The 22,983-nt window shown below is 38.4% G+C and overlaps 1 protein-coding gene across 5 annotated transcripts in view; it reads right to left on the bottom strand.

Moving 5' to 3' along the window:
- Positions 1-22,983, bottom strand: part of Clpx (caseinolytic mitochondrial matrix peptidase chaperone subunit X) — a 36,235-nt gene that overhangs the window by 8,918 nt on the left and 4,334 nt on the right. For 3 of the 5 annotated variants that reach the window (XM_048423073.3, XM_048423075.3, XM_048423077.3), the window contains exons 2-9: positions 18,184-18,344; positions 15,800-15,917; positions 11,484-11,638; positions 10,282-10,441; positions 8,694-8,735; positions 3,108-3,284; positions 2,490-2,654; positions 1,520-1,608 (exon numbers count right to left, since the gene is read on the bottom strand). In XM_048423073.3, coding sequence (XP_048279030.3) covers positions 1,520-1,608; positions 2,490-2,654; positions 3,108-3,284; positions 8,694-8,735; positions 10,282-10,441; positions 11,484-11,638; positions 15,800-15,917; positions 18,184-18,344 — 1,067 coding nt within the window. The remainder of the gene's footprint in view (positions 1-1,519; positions 1,609-2,489; positions 2,655-3,107; positions 3,285-8,693; positions 8,736-10,281; positions 10,442-11,483; positions 11,639-15,799; positions 15,918-18,183; positions 18,345-22,983) is intronic. The other 2 variants (XM_048423074.3, XM_048423076.3) reach the window with 1 other exon arrangement.

Genomic DNA, 22,983 nt, shown 5'->3' with positions numbered 1-22,983 from the left:
CCACATCCTCATGACACTATGTAGCCCAGGCTGGTCTCAAATAGTGATCCTCTTGCCTCAGTCTCTCCAAGTGCTAGATTACAGGCAAGAGCCACCATACCTAGCTTGATGGTAAACTCTTAATACAGACAGAATGGGGTTCTGAAAAATGGTCATAAAACAGCGCAAATATTCAAAAATGAAACAGTAGATCTTTCACTTCACATAAATTCTTTAATTCTAACTTAATTCTGGTTTTTTTTTTGTTTGTTTGGGTTTTTTTTGGTTTGGTTTGGTTTTTCGAGACAAGGTTTCTCAGTTGCTATGGAGCCAGTCCTGGAATTTGCTCCCAATTTTTTTTTTTCCTGATTTGGGATAAAGACTAAATTTAGACTTGTAAAAATTGAGTGTCACTTTTTAAGTTTTTGTTGTTGAAGGCAAGTTCTAGATCATAGACAGAAAGACTTACATTTATTATGTACACAGTGTTCTGCCTACATGTTTGCCTGTAAGTTAGAAGAGGGTATCAGATCCTATTAGAGGTGATTTTGAGCCATCATCTGATTGCTGGAATTTGAACTCAGGGCCTCTGGAAGAATAATCAGTACTCTTAACCTCTGAGCCATCTTTCCAGCCCAAATTCTAACTTAATTCTATAGTCAACTTTGTGAGTCTATTTTGAGATGGCTTCATAAAAAAATTATCCACCGTATTTGGTAATTCTGTGTCTGTCAAAAAAATTGGTTTGTCACAGCTAATTGCCACTAGAGATTAAGCTTATCAAGGTGGTCAATAGATCACTGTGACTTTAATTATGATTCTACAAGAAATGAAATGTTATTTTATACCATCTTCTTTTTGAGACAGAGTGTCACTGAGTTCAACTGAAGCTTGCATGTAAACAATGTTGACACCGAACTCCTGATCCTCCTTCCTGTTCCATAAAGGCACAAAGATTACGGATGTGTGTCAACACACCTGCTTTCTTTTCTGTTGTCTCTCCTTCCCTCTATTTCTTTTGGTGCTAGGGACTGAATCCAGGTCCTTGAGCAAACAAGGCAAGTCCTTTACCACTGAGCTGTATCTCAGCTTTTATACTAATCATATAATTAAACAAGAAGATTAAGAAACATGGATGGGTTATTCATGTCTAGTCTTCAGTCTTCTAGAAATCTTTAAGAGGACCTTTAAAGAATAAAACTAAAACAAAGACTAAAATATTTTAAATTTCCTAAGAAATGGACTTTCTTATTTAAAATCATTAATAACGTCTTTTTAGGATCTGACCTACTTAAACGGCATGTAAAGCTTGGTGGCACAGCCTGTAAACCCAGCATTCAGCAGAATGAAGCAAGGGCAGCCTGGACTACACAGTCCTTGTCTCAAAAACCCACATTAATTAAACAAAGTGGTATATGAAGTTTAGGGTGGGAGAAATAAAACAGAATCTAGTTGAATGTGAAACCAAACGTACAATACTTGGGAAGTTGATGTATTCCCTTCCTTTTAGTGGGCTTGAACAAAATATTCAACTGCTTACTTGCTGAACGCCTTCTCCACCTACATCCCGTAACTGATGAATGCCTGGCACACTGCCAATCTTATCTACTTCATCCAGAAAGACAATTCCTACAATTTAAGGAGGATTCTATTTATAATATGAAAAAGAAAGGCACAAGATAGTCTCAGCTTTAAAAGACCGGAAAGCTACAAAGCAAAGTCAGTCAATTTTTTTAACACTTAACATGCAAAGGCTTGAATATACTACTATCTTTCTCATTCATCTTCTCATGCAACTATTACAGGATTCTATAGCATATAATTAAGAGAATGATAAGCAAAATGCTAGTCTCTTATCTATATAATTAATAATGAATTTCATTACTTTTTCCTTGGGAAGATAAGATGCAGCATGAGTAGGCATGAGTCATTTGCCAGAACCAGTAAATTTTCATTCTATTCTTCCATACCTTTATCCTGAAATACACATTTATTTATTTAGTGTGGGTATGTATGTGCGTATGTGTATGGGAATACATGTATCATAGCACGTGTGGTGGTCAGGAGACAGCTTGCAGAGTTGGTTCTCTCCTTCCACTATGTGGGCTTGAGGATTGAACTCAGGTCATCAGGCTTGCTGGCAAGTGCTGCTGTCTGCTGAGCCATCTCAATGACCCATCTGTCACCTACAGCCTAGTCTTAGAGCAATTGTTCTCAACCTTCCTGATGCTGCAACCCTGTAATACAGTTCTTCATGTTGTGGTCACCCCACACGAGGAAACTGATGGGAATATTAAGACCTGAAAGGATAATAAGAGCCTGATTTCACCCTACAAGCTATCTTTGCAGCCATAAGACAAAGTAGACAAGCGTACGAGAACGTGTAACATCAGGTACTTTTCAATAATTAGAAATATTAGTTAGCCCTTGATTCAAAATGAGAATTATACTACTCCTTAATATTAAACTGCTTTCTAAAGACTCTTCAATAAGCTACACTTACAACATACCTTGTTGTGCTTTCTCTACATTGTAATTGGCATCTTGGAGTAATTTGGCGATCACAGATTCAATATCTTCACCTACATATCCAGCCTGAGTCAAAGTCGTGCAGTCACAGATAGCAAAAGGAACATCAAGGCATTTAGCTAAAGTTTGTGCCAGCAGGGTTTTACCTACAAACAAAAACAGTAACTAAAAAATACACTGTCTTACAATTTTTCTACAAAAATAAGCTTAAGTATATAATAAAACTTGAAACATAAACTCTTATATCTGTTCTCTACTATATTCAGATCTTAGAGATTGATATAATTAATATATTAATTAAAGAGTTAGGAACTAGACCAAAGGGACACACTAATATCTCCAAGTCAGTTTTAGGTCTAAACAGTGAACACTAACGATATAGCCAGAACAATCTAAGATTTTGCTTTGTGAGACAGGTTCTCACACTGCAAACCAAGCTGGCCTCACACTTGTGGCAATCCTCGAGCATCAGCCTCTCAACTGCTCTGCTTACAGGCAGGCCTAAGAGGCAGAATTCACTATAGTTACCAGGTACAGGTTACAGTATCATTCTGTATTTTTAACAAATGAATAATAAAGTTTCCCAAAATGTTATTTACCTGACCCAGTTGGTCCAAGCAGCAAAATATTACTTTTTTCAAGTTTTATGTCATCATGAGAAGAATCCAATACTTCGCCTCCTCGTTTTTCCTGAGGCATTTGCTGGTTAACCTGCTGCTGCATAGACGCTCCTAAGGCATTGCCATGTGGGCTAATTCCAGCAATCTGAAGCAACTCTGGGGAGAAACAAAGGGATTACTAGAGCTGTATCGAAATTAACTTGGAAAGTGATCAGTATAATCCTACATTCAAAAACAAGCCACTTTTTAAGAAACAACTCAAATATTTCAGCCCTGCTTTACCTAAGAGAACTTCAGATTGATTAGTGACAAATGTTACATACATGATTACAATCAATGAGCTTCAGAAGGAACTGGAAGACAATGCCCATTCTTACTTACAATGATGTGTAAACATGACCTTTAGAGACAATGCAACAGAACAGTGCTACAGCTGCCAGCCTTCCTTTGCCGCTAAATAGTTGCATAATCTTACACAAATTAGTTTCTGATTCTGTTTTCTATCTATAAAACAGCATTATTATCTGTCTATTAACATCAAACACATAGTTGGATGTTATGAGGATACAGCATAATGATTTCAAAAGTAAGATCTATCTATCTGTCTTTCTTATTTTCTGTAAAAATGAAAAGCTAGACTATAAAGAAAATCAAAAATAGTAAGACCAGTATGGGAGAAAGCTGGCAGATCTTTTGTGAGTTCAAGGGAAGTAGGGACTACATGGTGAGTTCCAGGTCAGAGTTACATGAGGAGAGAAGAAAGAACAAAGAAGAAAGGAGGAGGAAGAGAGGAACAGGGAATTAGAAAACCTGGGTCCTAGACTCAGCTTAGCTCCAAGCCTCCTGTTTATGCAAACATGAAAAGTTGCCTAACTTCCCTGGACATGCTTCCGCTGTTGACACAGACCTTTTCTAGTCTCATCTTCCTAAAAAAATGTTTCTTTTAGTATAGCAGGAAATCAAGTGTGGTAAATCTCAGTATCAATAACCTTATCTGAATAACTGACTTTTACTGGCTATCAACAGGATCTTCCTGGGCCCTTCAAAAGACTAATATTTTACTACATAAGATGATACCACTGGGTAAGTATTAGTTTACAAAAATGAATGTTTATTCTCTTGACTAGGAGAAAAAAAAAACCAGATTGTTTTTTGTTTGTTTGTTTGTTTGTTTGAGACATTTCTCTGTAGCTTTGGAGCCTGTCCTGGAACTAGCTCTTGTAGACCAGGCTGGCCTCGAACTCACAGAGATCACCTGCCTCTGCCTCCCAAGTGCTGGAATTAAAGGCGTGTGCCACCACCGCTCGGCAAAACCCAGATTCTTTAAAGATTATTTACCCCACTAAATAACCAAATTTCGCCAGTTCTCATTACTTAAATGTTTCTGTGACTGTGATACTTGCTTATAATTTTGGATTTTAAGTTTTTTTCTAAGTTATGTGTATGAATGTCTTCCCTGCATATATGTGTACTATGTGCATGCCTCTGTCCTTGAAGTCAAAAAGAGGGCACTGTATTCCTGGAACTGGGGTTGCAGATGGTTGTGAGCTGCCATGTGAGTGCTGGGAATTGAACTCAGGTCCTCTGCAAAAGCATCAAGTGTTCTAAATCACTGAGCCATCTCTTCAGCCCCCTGGGTTTATTTTTAAGTTGCTTCTAAGATATGAGTTAAGAATATCTTAGTGCTGTTTAGTGACCATTTTTAACACGTCAATAGGTAGAATAGTTCAGCAGTTATATCAATTATTTTTGTTCTATTCTATCAACCATCACCTTGAAAAATATCATCATGCTTAAGACAAAAGGTTATTCTAGCCCTTAAGATTATTAGTGCAAACCAAGCAGGGGTGGTGCACACCTTTTATCCCAGCACTTGGGAAGCAGAGACCGGCAGATCTCTGTGAGTTAGAAGCCAGCCTGGTCTACAAAGTATTCCAGGACAGGCTCCAAAGCTGCAGAGAATCCTGTCTTGAAAACAAACAAAACAAACAAACAAAACTAACCCCCCAAAAAATAAAATATTAGTGCAATATATACAAAACTTGAATTGCAAAACCTGAGAGTTAATAGTAATTCACAATATTATTTTCACATTAGGCAAGAAGAAAGCATACTCTTCCATTTGAGTTTAGCTATTATTGGTAAAATTTTCGTTTTAGTTTCTAGAAAAACCACTTAGGAACTGTGGTGATAAAGAAAAGGGCTTGACTTAGATTTAGCTTCGCCCAATGGAGAAAAATGATTTAAATAAAGAATTTCTTAAAAATCACAAGGCATAAACAATGGGGGGCGGGCAGGAGACGGTTCAGCAGAGAAAAGCACCACTAGCTGAATAACAAGAACAGCCTTGAGTTCGATCTCTGGAACCCATGAAAAATCTATCACCTTTATTGAGAGATGCACGGCTGGTCTGGAATACACAGGGCAGCAGCGGAAACAAGAAAAATGCTGCTTCAACAAAGTGTATCTTCTGAAAGTTGTCCTCTGATTTCCATATGTGCTGTGTTGGTCCACATACACAATAAAACAAACAAATGACTAATTTCATTGGTAAAGATAATGTCTATTATTCTAGGAGGATGTGCCCTAGATATACTTTGCGATGAGTCTTCTTTCAGTTACCCCTCCATTTCTGCTACGTCTCACTGTGAAGTTGTTCTCCACAATGAGAGTTATGAGCAAAGAGGTTAGTGTGATGGTCTGTGGTATGGAGACAAACAGTTTTGTGTGTATCAATGGGTAAATAGCTTGTATTTGTGTCCTCCAGTTTTCTCATCTTATAAAATATGAGTAAAAATAAAAGTTTATCCCTTGGATGTTTGGGAAAGATTAACTGATCACAAACAAAACAGCACAGTGTCTGTAAGATAAGCCTTATTATTATAGAAGCACCTGCTCTTATTGATGCTATTTTCCAATAGTTTCATTATTCATACAAAGACTAGAAGACATATAGCTCAGTGGCAAAGCACTGTTTAGTATGCATGAGGCCCAGGTTCAATCTTTAGTACCTTTTGGGGAATATTATTTTCAGGTGTGTGACTTGTTTACACTGCATCCTTTTTGTTTGTTTGTTTTGTTTTTTTGAAACAAGATTTCTTTGTAGCTTTGGTGCCTGTCTTGGAACTAGCTCTTGTAGACCAGGCTGGCCTCGAACTCAGAGACCTGCCTTCCTCTGCCTCCTGAGTGCTGGGATCAAAGGCATGCTCCACCACCACCCGGCTTACACTGCATTTTTTAATTCTGTATTTGCTTAACTCTGTGAAGCTGTGTTACTATGTCTGTCTAAAACACTTGACGGTCCTAATAAGGAGATGAACAGTAAATAGTGAGGTAGGAAGAAGATAGGTGGGACTGGCAGGCAGAAAGTATAGAGGGAGAATCGGTAGCAACAAGGGATGGAGGAGAGAGCACTAGGGGCCAGCCACCCAGCTACAAAGCAAGCCATGCAAAAGAAGTATGGTATACAAAAATAGAAAAAGACAAAAGCCCAGAGGGAAAAGGTAGATGGGATAATTTAAGATAAGACAAGCTGGCCAGAAACAAATCAAGCTAAGGCTGGGCATTCATAACTAAGAATAAGCATCCACGTGTGATTTATTTGGGAGTTGGACAATGGGTCCCTCCAAAAAAATTAAAAGAATAAAATATATCACAATAAGTACCACTAGGAAAAAATTATTCATACAGTATAAATGCAAGCTAAGGACTGAATCTGGCACTTGATGTTTTAAGAAACAATGTTACAGCCGGTCAGTGGTATTGCAAACCTTTAATCCCAGCACTCTGGAGGCAGAGGCAGGAGGATCTCTGAATTTGAGGTCAGTGTGGTCTAGTCTACAGAGTAAATGATGGGATTACAAGCACGTGCCATCACACTTTGTTTATATCTTACATTCTTATATACAATCTAATTATAGTGCACTAACTGTATTTCTTTTCTTATTTTTTCAATTTTCATGTGTATGGGTGTTTTGCCTGCATGTTGTCTGTGTACCACTTGCCTGTTTAGTCCCTGTGGAAGTTAAAAAGGTCACTGGATCCCCTGGAAATAGAGTCACAAATAGCTGTGAGCTGCCATTAGATAGCAGCACTGCCCTAAACCACTGAGCCATCTTTCCAACCTTACTATCTGTATGTCTTAATTTTATTCTACCATTAATTGTATATCAATCAGTATTTCCACAAATTTAAAAATAACTTGGTCAAGGCATGGTAGCACATCTGTAACTTCAACACTCTACAATTCCATTCTTGACTATACAACTAAATCCTGTATCAAGCACACACATGCACTCATTCACAGGAGACAATATCATTTTCTCTTTAAAATGTTTATATTTATATTTAGCTGGACAATGGTGGCACACGCCTTTAATCCCAGCACTCAGAAGGCAGGTGAACCTGAGTTTGAGGCCAGCAAAGTCACAAGAACCAGTTTCAGGTCAGCCAGGGATATAGAGAAACCCTGTCTTGAAAAACAAAGAGAAAAAAGAAAAAAATTTAATTAGACATATTTCTCTTGATTTTTCATTAGCTTGGCTAGAAGACAACTGAGAGTCAATTCTCTCTACCAGATAGAACCAAGAGATTGAACTCAGGTCAGTAAGCCAGCACATTAAATGTCTTTACTCATTTGGCCTTCTTGCTAGTGCACCAAAGATAAGGGTCTAGAGAGATGGCTCAGTAGTTAAGAGTACATACTACTCTTGGAAAGGACCTGTGTTTGGTTCCTAGCACCCACAATGGGCAGTTCACAACCACCTGGAATTCTAGCTCCAGGATCTAACACCTCTGGCTTTCATGGATTCTTGCAATGTTGTGGAATATTACTTTAACTGGGAAAAGCTGTGTTACATTTGTTTATGCTGCGGAATATTTCTTTAACTGTGTAAGGATGTATTATATTTATTCTGCATTTGTTTAATGACGTAAAGATGTGTGTTTAATTATGAAAAGTGTTGCATTTGTTTCACTTTGGCTGCCTAAGGCACATAACTGGTCTAGTAAGAAGCTGAACGACCAATAGCTAGGCAGATAAAGGATAAGGATAAGCCAGGCTGATGGGCAGAGAGAATAAAGGGGAGGAAAAATCTAGGCTGGAGAGGAAGAATGAGAGAAGAAAGGAGGGAATGACGGAGAAACCCAGGGCCAGCCAGGCAGTCACCAACCAGACAGACATGAGATGCAATGAAAGAAAGAAGAAAGGTAAAAGGCCCCAAGGCAAACACAGATATAGAGAAACAGGTTAATTTAAGTTAAAACACCTAGCCCGAAACGAGCCTAAGCAAGGCCCAGCATTCATAACTAAAAAGTCTCCATGTTGTGATTTGGGAATTGGTTGACCAAAAAAAAAAAAAAAAAAAAGGCCTGGTACAATCTGCTCTCATCTGTACTTACCCACATATAGAAACATACAAATGAACAAAAGAAAAAAAGGGGGAAAAATACAAGTGTATACAAAAATAAAATAAACCTTTAAATACATTGCTACTGAGATGCTTCACTGAGGCAAATCTCAGAAAGAATAACGAGTACAGACAGGACCTGAGGGAGGTGACTTACTTGTAAATCTGTACTCATCCTCCCGTCTTCTTATTTCTAACTCTAAGAAAGGAGATAAAAAGGGCAACATGAAGCATTATATATTTGTTTAGCTTGGGGCAGTCAAAACTGAATGTCTACTTCATTTACAGGATGTATTCGCTGTTTTCACCTTTTCATATTATAAACAATTTCTATGCAACATTCTTTCTATTTTAAACAAAACAAAACCAAGCTTAATGATGGTTGCCCAGTTACTAATAGGCACAAAAGTAGAATTTAAAAATTAATATCTATCTTAAGAGAATAATAATTTAAGTATCATGAGAGTTGAAGTTCTTCATACTATAAATGTTGAATCTTTTGCTCTTCCAGCACTTCACACAATTTGGATATTAATTTAATCACTGGGAAGAATCAGAAAACAGTTGCTGTATGACTAGACTGCACTCTTTGGACCTTATAAAAATGAAGGTCCTAAGTCCACTGCAGGCGTGACTACTGCTTTCTAAAAAAAAAAAAGGTCAACTCATATTACCACATAACTATTTTGCAATAAGCTCACCAAGTAAACAGTATCTTCATTAAATCAGTTATATATTTAGTACCTACTAAAAAGCACTTAGCAGAAATGCGCCAGGCAATAGTGGTACAGGCCTTTATTCCCAGTACTCAGGGAGGCAGAGGCAGGCAGATGTTTGGGCTTCAAGACCAAGCTGGTCTACAGAGTGAGTCAGCTCAGCCAGAGGATGCGAAACCCTATCATGAAAAAAACAAAAAACAAAAACAACCCCCCACCCACCCTGCAAAAAAACAAAAACAAAAACAAAACATAAAATGTTGGACTATAGACCTAGATCAGAAACCAGGCCTTCTCAACAACATAATAAAAACCTAAATATTTACATTTTAATTGAATTGTAATTTATATTAAAAACATTTTACTACTCTACTACCCACAGTAAATTGAGATGGCATAGTACGATGATACACGTTAGAATCTCAACTAAATATGAATTACACCGAGAATCACTTAGAAATTTGCCCTCCACCTCACGTTCTATAGCTGGGGTCCAAGGAAGAGAGTGCAGTGCTGCGTTAACTTTTCATCTCCATGAAGCTCAGACTTAGGCAAATGAAATCCTGTATCTTGAACCCAAAAAGAAAAACTAGAGTTGTCTAGAGCATTGCAGTGCTCTGTCCAAGGTAATCTCAAGAATTCAAGACACTCAATCTCTACTCCAACAGTCTTTTGTTGGTTTTTATGGTGCTAGCGATCAAAGGCATAGGCCTATGAGCACCAGGTAGGTACTCTACACCTGAGCTTCTCATGCATCTCCTAAATACACCCTCAAGAAACACATTTTACTTTGTGACTCAAGTTTTAAGAAACAATACTTACCTGAACTAAAAGTTAATATACTCTGGCATTTCTTATTCTCACCTTCTTCAAAGAAATTAATGCCACTGGAAACCTACCAAAATGATTTCATTATCCAAGGGATAATTTAATATGTTGCACTACTGTAAATGACTTTCAGATAAAAGAGTTACAAATAAAGATCAAGCATGGTAATCTATATTTTGGTCAATTACCAAAAATACTGACCTCTAGGTGTTAATGATGTCTGCTTCTCAACCTCTGCTTGCTGTCTCAGATTAGCTGGAATATTATTATATATTCTCTTATAATGATTATACACGGCAACTGAAAGTACTTTCTTAGCAAACGACTGGCCAACAACATACTTGTCGAGGTAGTTATAAATCTGAAAAATGATTAGGTATGAACAATTCACTATGAGCCATCATAAAACAAACACATTATAGAACTACATACTAAATAAATTTGCTTAGAATTTCAAATTTGAAAAAGATTCCCATTAAAAATGAAGTGTCTGGGGCTGGAAAGATGACTCAGTGGTTAAGAGTGCTTGCTGCTCCTGCAGAGGATTGGAATTTAGTTCCCAGCCCCCAATAAGGCAGCTTGTAACCACCTCCAATGAATCTGACACCCTCTTCTGATCTCAGAAGGCACACACGCGTGCACACACACATACACATCCCTACACAATTTTTTTAAAAGTAATCTTGAGAAAAGATATTCATTTACCTTTCCTTTTTGTGAGGGAGGGAAGTAATGGGAATCAACCCCAGGGAGACTTGGATGTGGCCTTATATGTTTACCACTGAGACACACAACTCAGTTTTGTTAATAAAAATTAAAGTTCTGGTTCATACTTCATATTACCAACTGTTTGGAACCAGACATCAATCTCCTGAGTTTTTAGTGAAGAAGGAACTATTGAATTGCATGTCTGAAATCCTCTTATATGGTAGGTGGAGACAGGAGAATCTCAAATCCAAGGACGGACTGAATGACACAGTAACACCTTATATCTATAATAACCACATGCATGCACGCACATATGCAAACACAAGCATATACACAACCTATTAATACTGATGAACTCCTGAAAAGTTAAATCACTATTTCTAGAGCTTTGACTAAGATATACAAAATCTACCAATTAGTAAACATACAAAACTATTACATTACTTTTGTGTGACCATTACTTTAGCCTTAAATTAATTTTTAAGACCTTACTTGTTCCTTTCAAGTTATATCTCTGCATTACTAAATTTGCCATAATATACATGGACTATAGTTCTCAAAACAAAAACAACAAAAAAAGGTAAAAATCTTATAAACTTATTTAGATAGTGTTGGGATTTAACATAAACAGAAGAGCGAAGCAATGGAATGTCTTCGGAATAAATTGTCTCTAAGACTGGGAAAAAGTGTCTTACCTTTTTGGGCGGCGGAGGTGGCTTCTGCTGGAATGCCAACTTCACGGCCTCAGCTGCTGACTCTGGTTCTTTAACTATGCTTTTCTTTGAGTCTGCTTCTGACAGCACAACGAAAAAGTGATGACATTTTTCACACTTGACGAACCGGGTGGAAGCTGAAAATGGAAGGTCAAGAGAGAAAATACAGTTCATCTTAAAATCTTGCTGAATGTGTGGCTCGTGAACAGTGCCTTGGTTGACTGACTTTTTGTCCAATGGGTGTGGCAGCATGTGGCTGTAATCTCAGCAAGAGGTTGAGCAGGACCCAAAATCCAAGGTTATACTGAGCACACAGCCACAGTCCAGCTTAAGCTAGAAAGTAAGGCCCTTACTAAAACACAAAAACAAAACTGGGCAAGCAAGATGGCTAATAGGTTAAGGTTGCGCTTCTAAGCCTAAATTCAATTGTTAGAACCCACATGGTAGGAAAGAACCAACTGTCAAAGACACGCTCTGGTCTCTAGACATGCACACACCTAAAGGAAATGTATTAAATACAAACTATTTTATTGATTTCCACTAGGTTCTTTTCCTGATCTAATATTCATAAAGAGAGTTGGTTGCATTTACTAGAGATAATTTTTTAGAGATAATTTTTAAAACTAGTTTGATTAGAGATAATTTTAAAACTAGTTTGATCACATGGACTATTTACTGAAAGACTTGAATAAACTATGACAAGAGTGTAAGCAGATTTTCTCTATTTTTTTAAAAAAAAATTTAAAAACTTCAATTGAGATAAAACAATTTTAACCATTGGGGAAGGGGCAGAAGGAATGTTAAGAGCTAGAGGATGGGGAACTGTGCTGTGAGACACTGGTTTTGTTTTTTGGGTTGGTTTTTTTTTTTTTGGTCTTTCGAGAAAAGGTTTCTCTGTAGCTTTGGAGCCAGTCCTAGAACTAGCTCTCGTAGACCAGGCTGGCCTCAAACTCACACAGATCCACTTGCCTCTGACTCCCGAGTGCTGGGATTAAAGGCATACGCCACCACCACCTGGGGAATGTACCAATCTTATAGAGAACCCGAGCTTGTTCACAGTACCCACCTCAGGAGAGGCACAATCACTTGTAACTCCAGCTCTAGGGGGAATCCAATGCTTCTGACCTCTGTGGATACTTGTACTCATGCAAACAGTCACACAGAGATACATACACATCATCAAAATAAATCTTTATTGATTGATTCTTTTTAAAAGATAGCTCAATGTATTGCCTGTTCTTCTAGTAGACACAGGTTCATTTTCCCAGCACCCCCATGTTGGTTCACAACTGTCTGTAACTCCTTAGCTCTAGGGGAACCGACACCATCTCGGGCCTCTGTGGGGACTGCACATGTGTAATGTGTAATGTACAGACATACATGCAGGCAAAATATCCATACAAATAAAATAATTTTTAAAAACTACTCTCAAAAATGATTCCTTAAAAAACAAAACAAACCTTTAAAAAAAAGATATTCTATTAAAACAACAACAAACCTTTGTTTTGTTCTAGGAACAAAGAAAGGATTGACTCATACATACTTTGTATTTACCAATCACCTATAAATGTTTAAAGAAATGTCCAGTCATCAAATCTACAAATTAACACAAGTTCAAATATGTAATCACCATTTCCCATTAAAAAGAAAACAGTGCGCATATTTTACAATGAGGCGCAGGTTCATTGTTACTGATCGTAAACAGGGCAAGGACTAAAGGGCAAAGAAGCGTCTCATCCAGTTCAGGCAGTGTGACAGGAAAATCTGGCTTGAAAACAGAAGACCAAAATACTTCTCTGTGGAAATTAGGTCAAAGGGAAAGAGATTAAACACCAACATATCTCCCCGGTGCTTGATATTGAAAGGCTGCTTAAATTTAATCTGAGGGTCGTGCAGTGGTGGCACACACCTTTAATCTAAGGACCAGGGAGGCAGAAGCAAGCAGATCTCTGTGAATTCCAAGCCAGGCTGGTCTAGAGTGAGTTCCAGGGCAGGCAGGGCTATAATTTTACTTATTAAAGTACTATGGAGGTGACATGAATTACAAGGCATAATTTTTAACTCTTAGAAATACCCTTAATAAAAGTGGATCACACATCCCCATGTTCTGAAGGCCTCAGCAGAGCAACAGGGGGGAAAGTGGACCAGTGATATGACTCAGAGTTGGTAAAAGTCCATGCTGTCAAGATTGATGACCTGAGTTTGATCCCTGGGGCCCACATAAAGGTGAAAAGAGAAAACCAACCCCTTCAAACTTAATCTTCTGTGTGTGACCACACACATATGCACATGAGCACACACAACAAACAAACAAACAAATAAATGAGTGTAATGAAAAAAAATTAAGGAAGTGGGAAGGGAGAAATTCAGTAGACTGCTGGCATTCCTTTCTTCTGTTTCTGGTGGGCCATAAAATGAATTGTTCTTTTCGATCACATGTTCCCATTTCCATAGTATTCTTGTCCAAGTACACTGAGCCAAGTAACAAGGACTGAATGTTCTGAAACCATGAGCCAAAAGAAACCCTTCTTCTTCTTATGTTGTTCTGTTAGTACTTTGTCACAGAAACAAGACCTGACACGGATACAGAGTACAGTTGCTGCAACAGAGGCCACATGGTCCACAAGCCCTGAAATATTTACCGTTTGTACTTTTCTTGTAAATGTTTGTTTACTGGGATATGTGGGTTTTTTGTTTGTTTGTTTGGTTGGTTGGTTTTTCTGTTTGTTTGTTTGTTTTCAAGACAGGGTTCTCTGTAGTTTTGGAGCCTGTCCTGGAACTAGCTCTTGTAGACCAGGCTGGCCTCGAACTCACAGAGATCTGCCTGCCTCTGTCTCCCAAGTCTAGGATTAAAGGCATGCGCCACCACCGCCTTGCACTATACTATGCTTAAAAGAAACTGTGAAGCAAGCATCTGGATATTGGTCTAGTACAGAGCACTTTAACAAAAGAAACAATCTCATTTAAAAATGAAGTCTTCAGATAGTCATTCATCTTGCCAAAGAACAACCACAAATGGCCAAAAACCTAGGAAGATACTATATACTATAGGTCATCAGAAAAATGCAAATTAGAACCATACAATGAGTCATAAGGACAGTGATCTGACAAAGTAAAGGACAGCAATTCCTAGACTCTAGAATTTTATTGTATCATGTCAAATTAGTCTAGGAAATTTCATCACTCAGTTTCACATCTTTCTTTCACTTTATATTTTGATCCAAATTTAATTTCATTCAGATTGATTCTCTTTTACCAGTTAAAGTCATGAAGAATATCTTTTATATACAAACTGTGCAATAGAAATATTTTTTTAATAAATATTTATTAGAAGCAGGGTGTGGTGGCACACACCTTAAATCCCAGCATTAGGAGGCAGAAGCAGGTGGATCTCTTGAGTCTGAGGCCAGCCTGGTCTATAGAGTGAGTTCTAGGACAATCAGAGCTATGTACATACTACCTCAAACAAACAAGTCTTCCCCAAACTGTAAAAAGATGCCATGTGTAGTGCTCTTTCACATGGTGCTGAATTAATATTAAGTATGAAAATACAACTAAAGTATTGATATTAGAGTAAAATGTACAGTGAGGCATGATTATAATCCTACAGTTAGTAGGATGAAATCAAGTGGTTACACAGCAAGATGATCGAAACACAGGGAAGAAGGAAAGGGGAGAGACAAAGGAAAGGGAAGGAAGAAGAAAAAAGAAAAAGAATGAAAGAAGGGGAAAGGGGCAAAGAAAAACAAGGGAAGAAACCTTTGACAGTGACACATAGGGAGGCTAAAATGTAATGCAGTGTAATTTTCCCTTGACTGTAATTAGCCCTACAGCATGTAGGCAATAAGTCATGTGATGTAATGCACATTGCTCTTATAGTTCAGGGCACTATCAGTAGGATGACTGATTTCTTCTTTCAGTGTCTGAATCATTCGTAATCAAACATTTCCTAAAATTGAGGTGTTATTTGTTCTGGTACATCAGTACCTACAGAAGAAAATTACTACGTATTTGGAGAATGTAACAATATAGTATAAATAAGCTTTGGTTTTCCTAAAACCCAGTGGATATATACAAGAAAACCCACAAAACTAAAATTTGAAATGAACACTTTGAAGCAAATTAAGCAAGCAAATACTTTATCTCTTATGATGCAAAGTCCTAACTATCCTGGGAATTTCTAGTGTTTTAGGACATTCAGTGAATCACTAAAGATCACAGCAAAAATAATTCTGATTTCTAATTTCTATATATTAAATGACTTACAGAAAAAGGGGAAAGAAAACTCAAATACTTACACACAAAGGTCTCCACATGGGTGCACAAGTCGCCACATTTAGGACAGCGAAGCTGGTTTCCTCCTTTCCCAGAATTCCCAGAACCTGATTTCTTACTGCTTCCTTCACTCACTGATTTCTAATGTCCACAAAAGAGAAAGACAGTCAATCTTGGTTTCAGACACCATTTTATATGTAGTTTAACTAGAAACAATAATTTGCGTTAATATTTTTAATTTTTAATTTTAGTTTTTCGAGACAGGATTTCTCTGTAGCTTTGGTGCCTGTACCAGAACTAGCTCTTGTAGACCAGGCTGGCCTCGAACTCACAGAGATCCCCCTGCCTCTTCCTCCCAAGTGCTGAGATTAAAGGCGTGTACCACTACTGCCAGCTGCATTAATCTTACAATTTCCAGGTTAGAATTATTAGTAGTTTGTATCTACTGCCACGGGTGTCAGTAAGATCTACCATAAAAATCTAGTAAGTTCCAGATTAGCACATGTAGTTATCTAAACGCATTTTGAAAATATATAATCTATATTAACATGAACATTAAATGTCCTTCTTTCAAGAACTCTAAGTACACTGGGCAGTGGTGGCACATTCCTTTAATTCTGCAGAAGGCAGAGGCAGAAGGATCTCTGTGAGTTCGAGGCCAGCCTGGTCTACAAGAGCTAGTTCCAGGACAGGCTCCAAAGCTACAGAGAAACCCTGTCTCGAAAAACCAAAAAATAAAAAATAAAAAAAAAGAACTCTAAGTACAAGGAAAGGAATGTTATTTGTTACTCTATGTAAAGTAATTCTTTGATGAAATTGAGAACTAGTATCATGACAGGAAAAAACTTTTAACATTCTGTATTAGTTCTGTAGCTCAGGCTGGCCTCAAGTATAATGGAAATTCTCTTGCCCCAACCTACTGAACACTGAAATTATAGGCATGAGCCACCAGTCTGGCTTATTCTGATGAATAAATTTTCCATCTCATTTAAAAAAGGCATCATTTTACCTACTCCCAAGTCATCACTACGACAAAACCTTAGCTATTATAAATAACTTTTTAAAACCTCATTTCAAATGGGAAAATTTTACCAACTATGGAGTTATTGCCAGGATTATGTATAGAAATGAAAATTCCCTAGGACTTAGTTTATATGTACACACACACATATGTACACACACACACACACACACACAGACACAGACACACACACACAAATAGTTCCAGTATAGTTAAATTCACACATTGAAAAACAGTAACATGGCCTCAATAAATCACTGATCATCCACTTATTAGTTTCAGTACACTGGACAGCAAATAGAGAAGTCTAAGATTTTTAGATAGAGGACAGACTGAGGTCTTTTTTTCTAATCTTTAATTTTTATGTGTATGGGTTGTTTTTTTTTTTTGTCTGTACATGTCAACACACAACATGTATGTAGTGTCTGTGGAGACCAGAAAAGGGCATCACATCCCCTGGAACTATAGTTAGACAGTTGTGAGCTGCCTTGTAGGTACTAGGAATTGAAGCTCAATTCTCTGGGAAAGTAGCCACCTCTTAATCACTTATCCACTAACCCATCTCTCCATAAAGCCCATAAAGTGATATTTATACCAGCATAAGTTAGAGTTGTGTATGAAAGCAGCAAATGTCTAATCCCCACTCAGCCCTACAAGTGGTTATTTAATGACACTTTACTCTGTGGGATGTTAGCACTTTATTTACCGCTTACTAAGCACAATGATTATACAAGTATTGTACAGTACAAATTAAGCACTGAATAAGCTGGGCATGGTGGGCACCCAGGAAGCTGAAATGAGAGGATTCCACAGCAAGTTGCAGGACAGCCTAAGTCACACAGACACTGCCTTAAAAAGTCACAACAAACAAATAAAATACAAAATAAGATCAAATTAAACTTTTATGTAATTCATATTTCATATTGTTTTATGTAATTCATATTTCTCTCTTTTTTTGAGTCAGGGTTTCTCTGTGTAACAGTCCTGGAACTCGCTTTGTAGACCAGGCTGGCCTTGAACTCTCATATCTGCCTGCTTCTGCCTCCCTAATGCCAGGATTAAAGGTGTGTGCCACCACCGCCCAGTATAATTCATATTTCTTATAGAACACATTTAAGCTAATCTGTAATACTATTATTATATTTACCCCTTTAAAGGTGAGAAATTGTAAACTAGGTGGTAATCCCGGCACTCAGGAGGCAGAGGCAGGCAGATCTCTGTGAGTGAGGCCAGCTTGGTCTGCAATAGCTAGTTCCAGGACAGACCCCAAAACTACAGAGAAACCCTGTTCCAAAAAACAAAACAAAACAAAACAAAAAACCCAAAAAACAAACAAACAAACAGAAAGGTGGGAAATATATAGATGCCAACAAAGACAAAAATAACCTTATTTCCGTCTCCGGAGCCATCTTTGGTTGCCCCATCTTTGGAGGCAAAGTATGCTGGTGTTTCTGAGAAGTTTCTAAAAGGAGCTCTGCGCAGAATCTGAGCGTCCAAGTTTCCCAGTCTTCCTAAAATTGGCACATGAATGCGCCCACAAGAAATACCTGGAGGGAGAAAGAAATCTATTAATTTTCTTATCAAATACTGGTATGCCTGAATAAATTCCCAGTAGGGACTGGAGAGAACACTCAATGGTTAAGAGATTGGCTTCTCTTTCAGGGGGCCTGGGTTTGATTCCCAGTACCCACATGGAGGCTTACAACCACCTATAATTCCAGTTCCAGGGGTTCCAATGGCCTCTTCTGGCCTCTGCAGGCACCCGGCATATACATAGCACACTTACATACACACTAGTAAAATATACACACATAAAATAAAAGTAAAGCCCTGGTAAATAAATGTTTAACCGAAGAGGGCTGAGAAATGCTAGCTTTCACAGCAAAGCTACACACCACAGGAGAAAAGAATAACCCTGTCAGAGGCAAAACCTTTCAGTAACAAGTCAGGCCTCTGAATGATCCCAGCAAAATTTTTTCAGATCAGTTTTTCAGATCAATCCTTTAAAAAGTGAGCAAGATCAGCTGGGCAGTGGCACATTCTTTTAATTCCAGCATTTAGAAGGCAGAGAGACAGATGAATCTCTGTGAGTTTAAGGCAAGCCTTGCTGTGGGACAAGAGTTTTTCATCCTGTCACTTGTATTATTTTTAATAAAATGCTGATTGGCAAGTAGCCAGGCAGGAAGTATAGACGGGGCAATGAGAACAGGAGAATTCTGGAAAGAGGACACAGTTCGCAGTTGTGACCCAGCCACAGAAGATGTGATTGCTTCGTCGAAAAAGGTACCAAGCTACGTGGCTAACATAGACAAGAATGGGCTCGTTTAAGATGTAAGAATTAATTAATAAGAAAAGTCTGATCTACTAGGCTGATTAGTTTATGATTAATGTAGACCTCTGTGTGTTTATTTGGGACTAAACGGCTGTGGGACCTGGTGGGACAGACCTCTGTCAACACAGCTTGGTCTACAAACTGAGTTCCAGGACAGCCAGGACTATTACACAGAGAAACCAGGTCTCCAAAAACTAAACAACCCCCCAAAAGTGAGCAAGACCATGTAAGTCATAACCTGTGGTTCTTTTAAATATGACAGGTGTTCAACACTTGCTTTACCTGCAAGTTTTTGAAAAAAAAATGCCTTATAATTTAAATGCTATATTTGTGCTTTTTGTATATTATTTCTACCCTTGAGAATAAGCGTATCACAGCAACTCTATTTTGGTCACCCGGGGGCAGTTTCACTTTCAAAAATTACATGCTTTTCCACCTACATGAGGTTCTCAGTAGACAGCTGGCAAGACGGCTCAGCAGGTAAAGATAGTTATGTGCAAGCTAGGAGAACGGAGTTTGATTCCTGGAACCCCCATTACAAAGATGCCCTCTGGCTTCCACAGATGTGTCATGGCATATAAACTCACAAGCACACATCATAGAAACAAATAACACTTCTAAAAATATTTAACACTACTGAATTATACATTTTAAAATGGTGAAGACAGGCGGAGAATGTCAATGCACTTATAATCCCAGTCCCTGACACATACTAAGTTCAAGGCCATCTTGAGCTACTCTAATACCCTGTGTGTAAACACATACACACACCACACCCAAAACCAGGCAAAGCGGCACAAACGCCTGTAGCTTGTAAAGCTAGCACTGAGGAAACTAAGGCTGGAGAATTCCTATCTGGAGGCTAGACTGGGCCCATCTTTTTTGTTGTTGTTTTCTTTTGTTTTGTTTCAAGACAGGGTTTCTCAGTAGGTATGGAGTCAGTCCTGGAACTCGATCTATAGACCAGGCTGGCGTTGAACTCACAGAGATCCACTTGCCTCTGAGAGTGCTGGGACTAAAGGCGTGCGCCACCACTGCCCAGCTTAAAGAAAAAAAAAAGGCAATCATTTATTTATTTGTTTGTTTGTTTATTTATTTACTTGGGTTTATTGAGACAGGGTTTTTCTGTGTAGTCCTGGCTGTTCTGAAACTTACTCTGTAGACCAGACTGGCTTTGAACTCAAGAGATCCGCCTGCCTCTGCCTCCCAAGTACTGGGATTAAAGACATGTGCCACCACCACCCTAGCTGGGCTTGTCTTAAAAAATAAAATAAGGCTAGAATGGTAGAGCAGGCTTATAATCCTAATACTTAGGTAATGCAAGAGGATTAGCCCAAGGTCATAATCAGCTATATACTGAGTTTAAAACCAGCAAGGACTAAAAATTCTATCCCCCACCACCAACCCCCCACCCAAGACAGGGTTTCTCTGTGTAGCCCTTGGCTGCCCTGGAACTCACTTTGTAGACCAGGCTGGCCTCAAACTCTCAAACTCAGAGATCTGCCTGCCTCTGTCTCCCGAGTGCTGGGATTAAAGGCATACGCCACCACTGCCAAGCTTGTAGTCCCCTCTTGCTGGATATTATATTGTTCTTGAGATGTCTTCTTTCATCTTTTGCTCTTTTTTTTTTTTTAAGGACACATGTAGCCCTACCTGAACTGGAATTCAATATGTAGACTATTGACTTAGTTTTCTGTCCTGCCCGTTTCCCGCAGTCATTAAGTCCCAAAGAATCACACTTTGAGGTTTACATCAATTATAAACTGGGCCAGTATCTCAGGCTCTTATTAATTCTTATAATTTATATTAGCCCATAATTCTTGTCTGTGTTGGCCACATAGTTTGGTACCTTTTTCAGCGAGGCAGTCACATCTTGGGTCCTCTGTATCTAGGTAACAACTGCAGACTGAGCTTTCCTATTCCCAGAATTCTCCTATTCTCCGTCGCAGCCTCTACTTCCTGCCTGGCTACTGGCCAATCAGCATTTTATTAAAATACAATTGACAGGGTACAAGCCATTGTCCCACAGCAGTAGACCAGGCAGATCTTGGCTTGACTGAGATTTTCCTTGATTATGCCCCCTGATTGCTGGGATTAAAGGTGTGCACCACAACATCTGACTTTTTTTTTCTTTTTCTTAATTTATTATTACTGTGTATCTATATATGAAGTGCATGTGTGGGTACATAGGCCACGGTGTTTATGTGGGGTTCAGAGCACAACTTTGTACCATCAGCTTCTTCTGCCTTTACCTGGGTTTCAGGGAACAAAGTGAGAGCAAAAAGGTGGGCTTTGATTAAACAAAATTGTATTCTACTTCAGTACTGTGGCTCTACTAAGAACCTTCCATAAGCCAACCAACAGTCTATAGTGAGTTGCTAAGGTAGTTTCCTAGCAGTTTACCAAAGTGCTATTAGGAGGTACAAAATAACAATGAAAGTGGCAGAGGAGAGAATAACGTTACATTTAAGAAAACATTTCTCTCTCTTTTTTTTCATTATAAAATTCTGAACTCAGTCTTTAAATTTTATTTTCATATGATCATGGATTTGCATGTTTAAGTATACAGTGTTTCCAGTGCAAAAACCAATGCAACCATACAAAGACACCACAGAAACACTAGCAGAAAAAATAATTCACGTGTCATTTAAAGTTAAGGATTTTTCTTTTTTGGGGGGGGGGGGTTCGAGAGAGGGTTTCTCCGTAGCTTTTTTCGGAGCCTGTCTTGGAACTAGCTCTTGTAGCCCAGGCTGGCCTCGAACTCACAGAGATCCATCTGCCTCTGCCTCCAAGTGCTGAGATTAAAGGTGTGCGCCACCACCCGGTTAAGGATTTCGTTACTGAAACTTTTAGTATGGTACTATAATACTGTTTTAACATGCTGTGATCTATGACCATGAATAAGATGTCAAGTCAGGAAACAGGTGGTTCTCAAGTTTGCATCAGTACTGTCTGATGTTTGTTAAAACACACTGCAAGCACTCCTTACTGGTTCTGCAGGAGCCTGGAGGCAGGACCGAAGAATGACCTTCTAACAAGGTCCCAGGTTGATGCTATGCTGATGCTGCCGCCAATGCTACTGCCTTGGGACTGTACTTCAGAAACAACTGTACTAAACAAAGTTGCCATTCGCCAATAATAAAACTATCACAGAAAATATAAGGCACTACAGCAAATTCATCAGGGGGTTCAATTCTTTTTTTGTGACATGAAACCCATATACTCTGGTGAAATGCTTGAACAGATTTCAGATTTTTTGAATGCACACCATTAAATACATAGTAAAGAAAATTTACTATGCTAAGGAAGATAAAAAGAATTAAGGCTTAGTGGCATAGGATTATTACGCACCCAAGAGGCTATCACAGGGACCAGTGAGATGGCTCAGCAGGTAAAGACATTTGTGACTACCCTAACAAACTGAGTTCCACCCCTGAAACCCAGAGAGTGAAAGAAAAGAACTATTCCCACAATTGTCCTGACCTTCACAACACAGTGTTATATGTATACACATTCATCCCCGCACATACAAATAAGTAAAACTTAATTCTTTTTTAAAAGAAATGTTGTTTTAAGGAAAGCCAAAAAGCAAGATTTTTAGATCCAAGTCAGCCCAAATAGTAATATGAAAATGTATGATTCTGACTGGTGACAAATTCATAGATACTTCTAAAAGTATGATCTGTCACCTACCTTGATAATTAAGGAAAATGCCATTTTTCTGTAAAAATTATTGGAAACAAGGTTTTAAAAAATCTGATTCCTATCTACGGAACCCCTGAAGAGTTCATGAACTACATGTGAAAAACCCCCAAAAACCAGGGAAACATTTCTGTCCATTTTGCAACACTGTT

The sequence above is a fragment of the Myodes glareolus genome, chromosome 4 (assembly GCF_982192425.1).
Source record: "Myodes glareolus chromosome 4, mMyoGla1.1, whole genome shotgun sequence".
Taxonomy (NCBI): domain Eukaryota; kingdom Metazoa; phylum Chordata; class Mammalia; order Rodentia; family Cricetidae; genus Myodes; species Myodes glareolus.
This window is presented reverse-complemented; position numbering and strand designations above follow the sequence as displayed.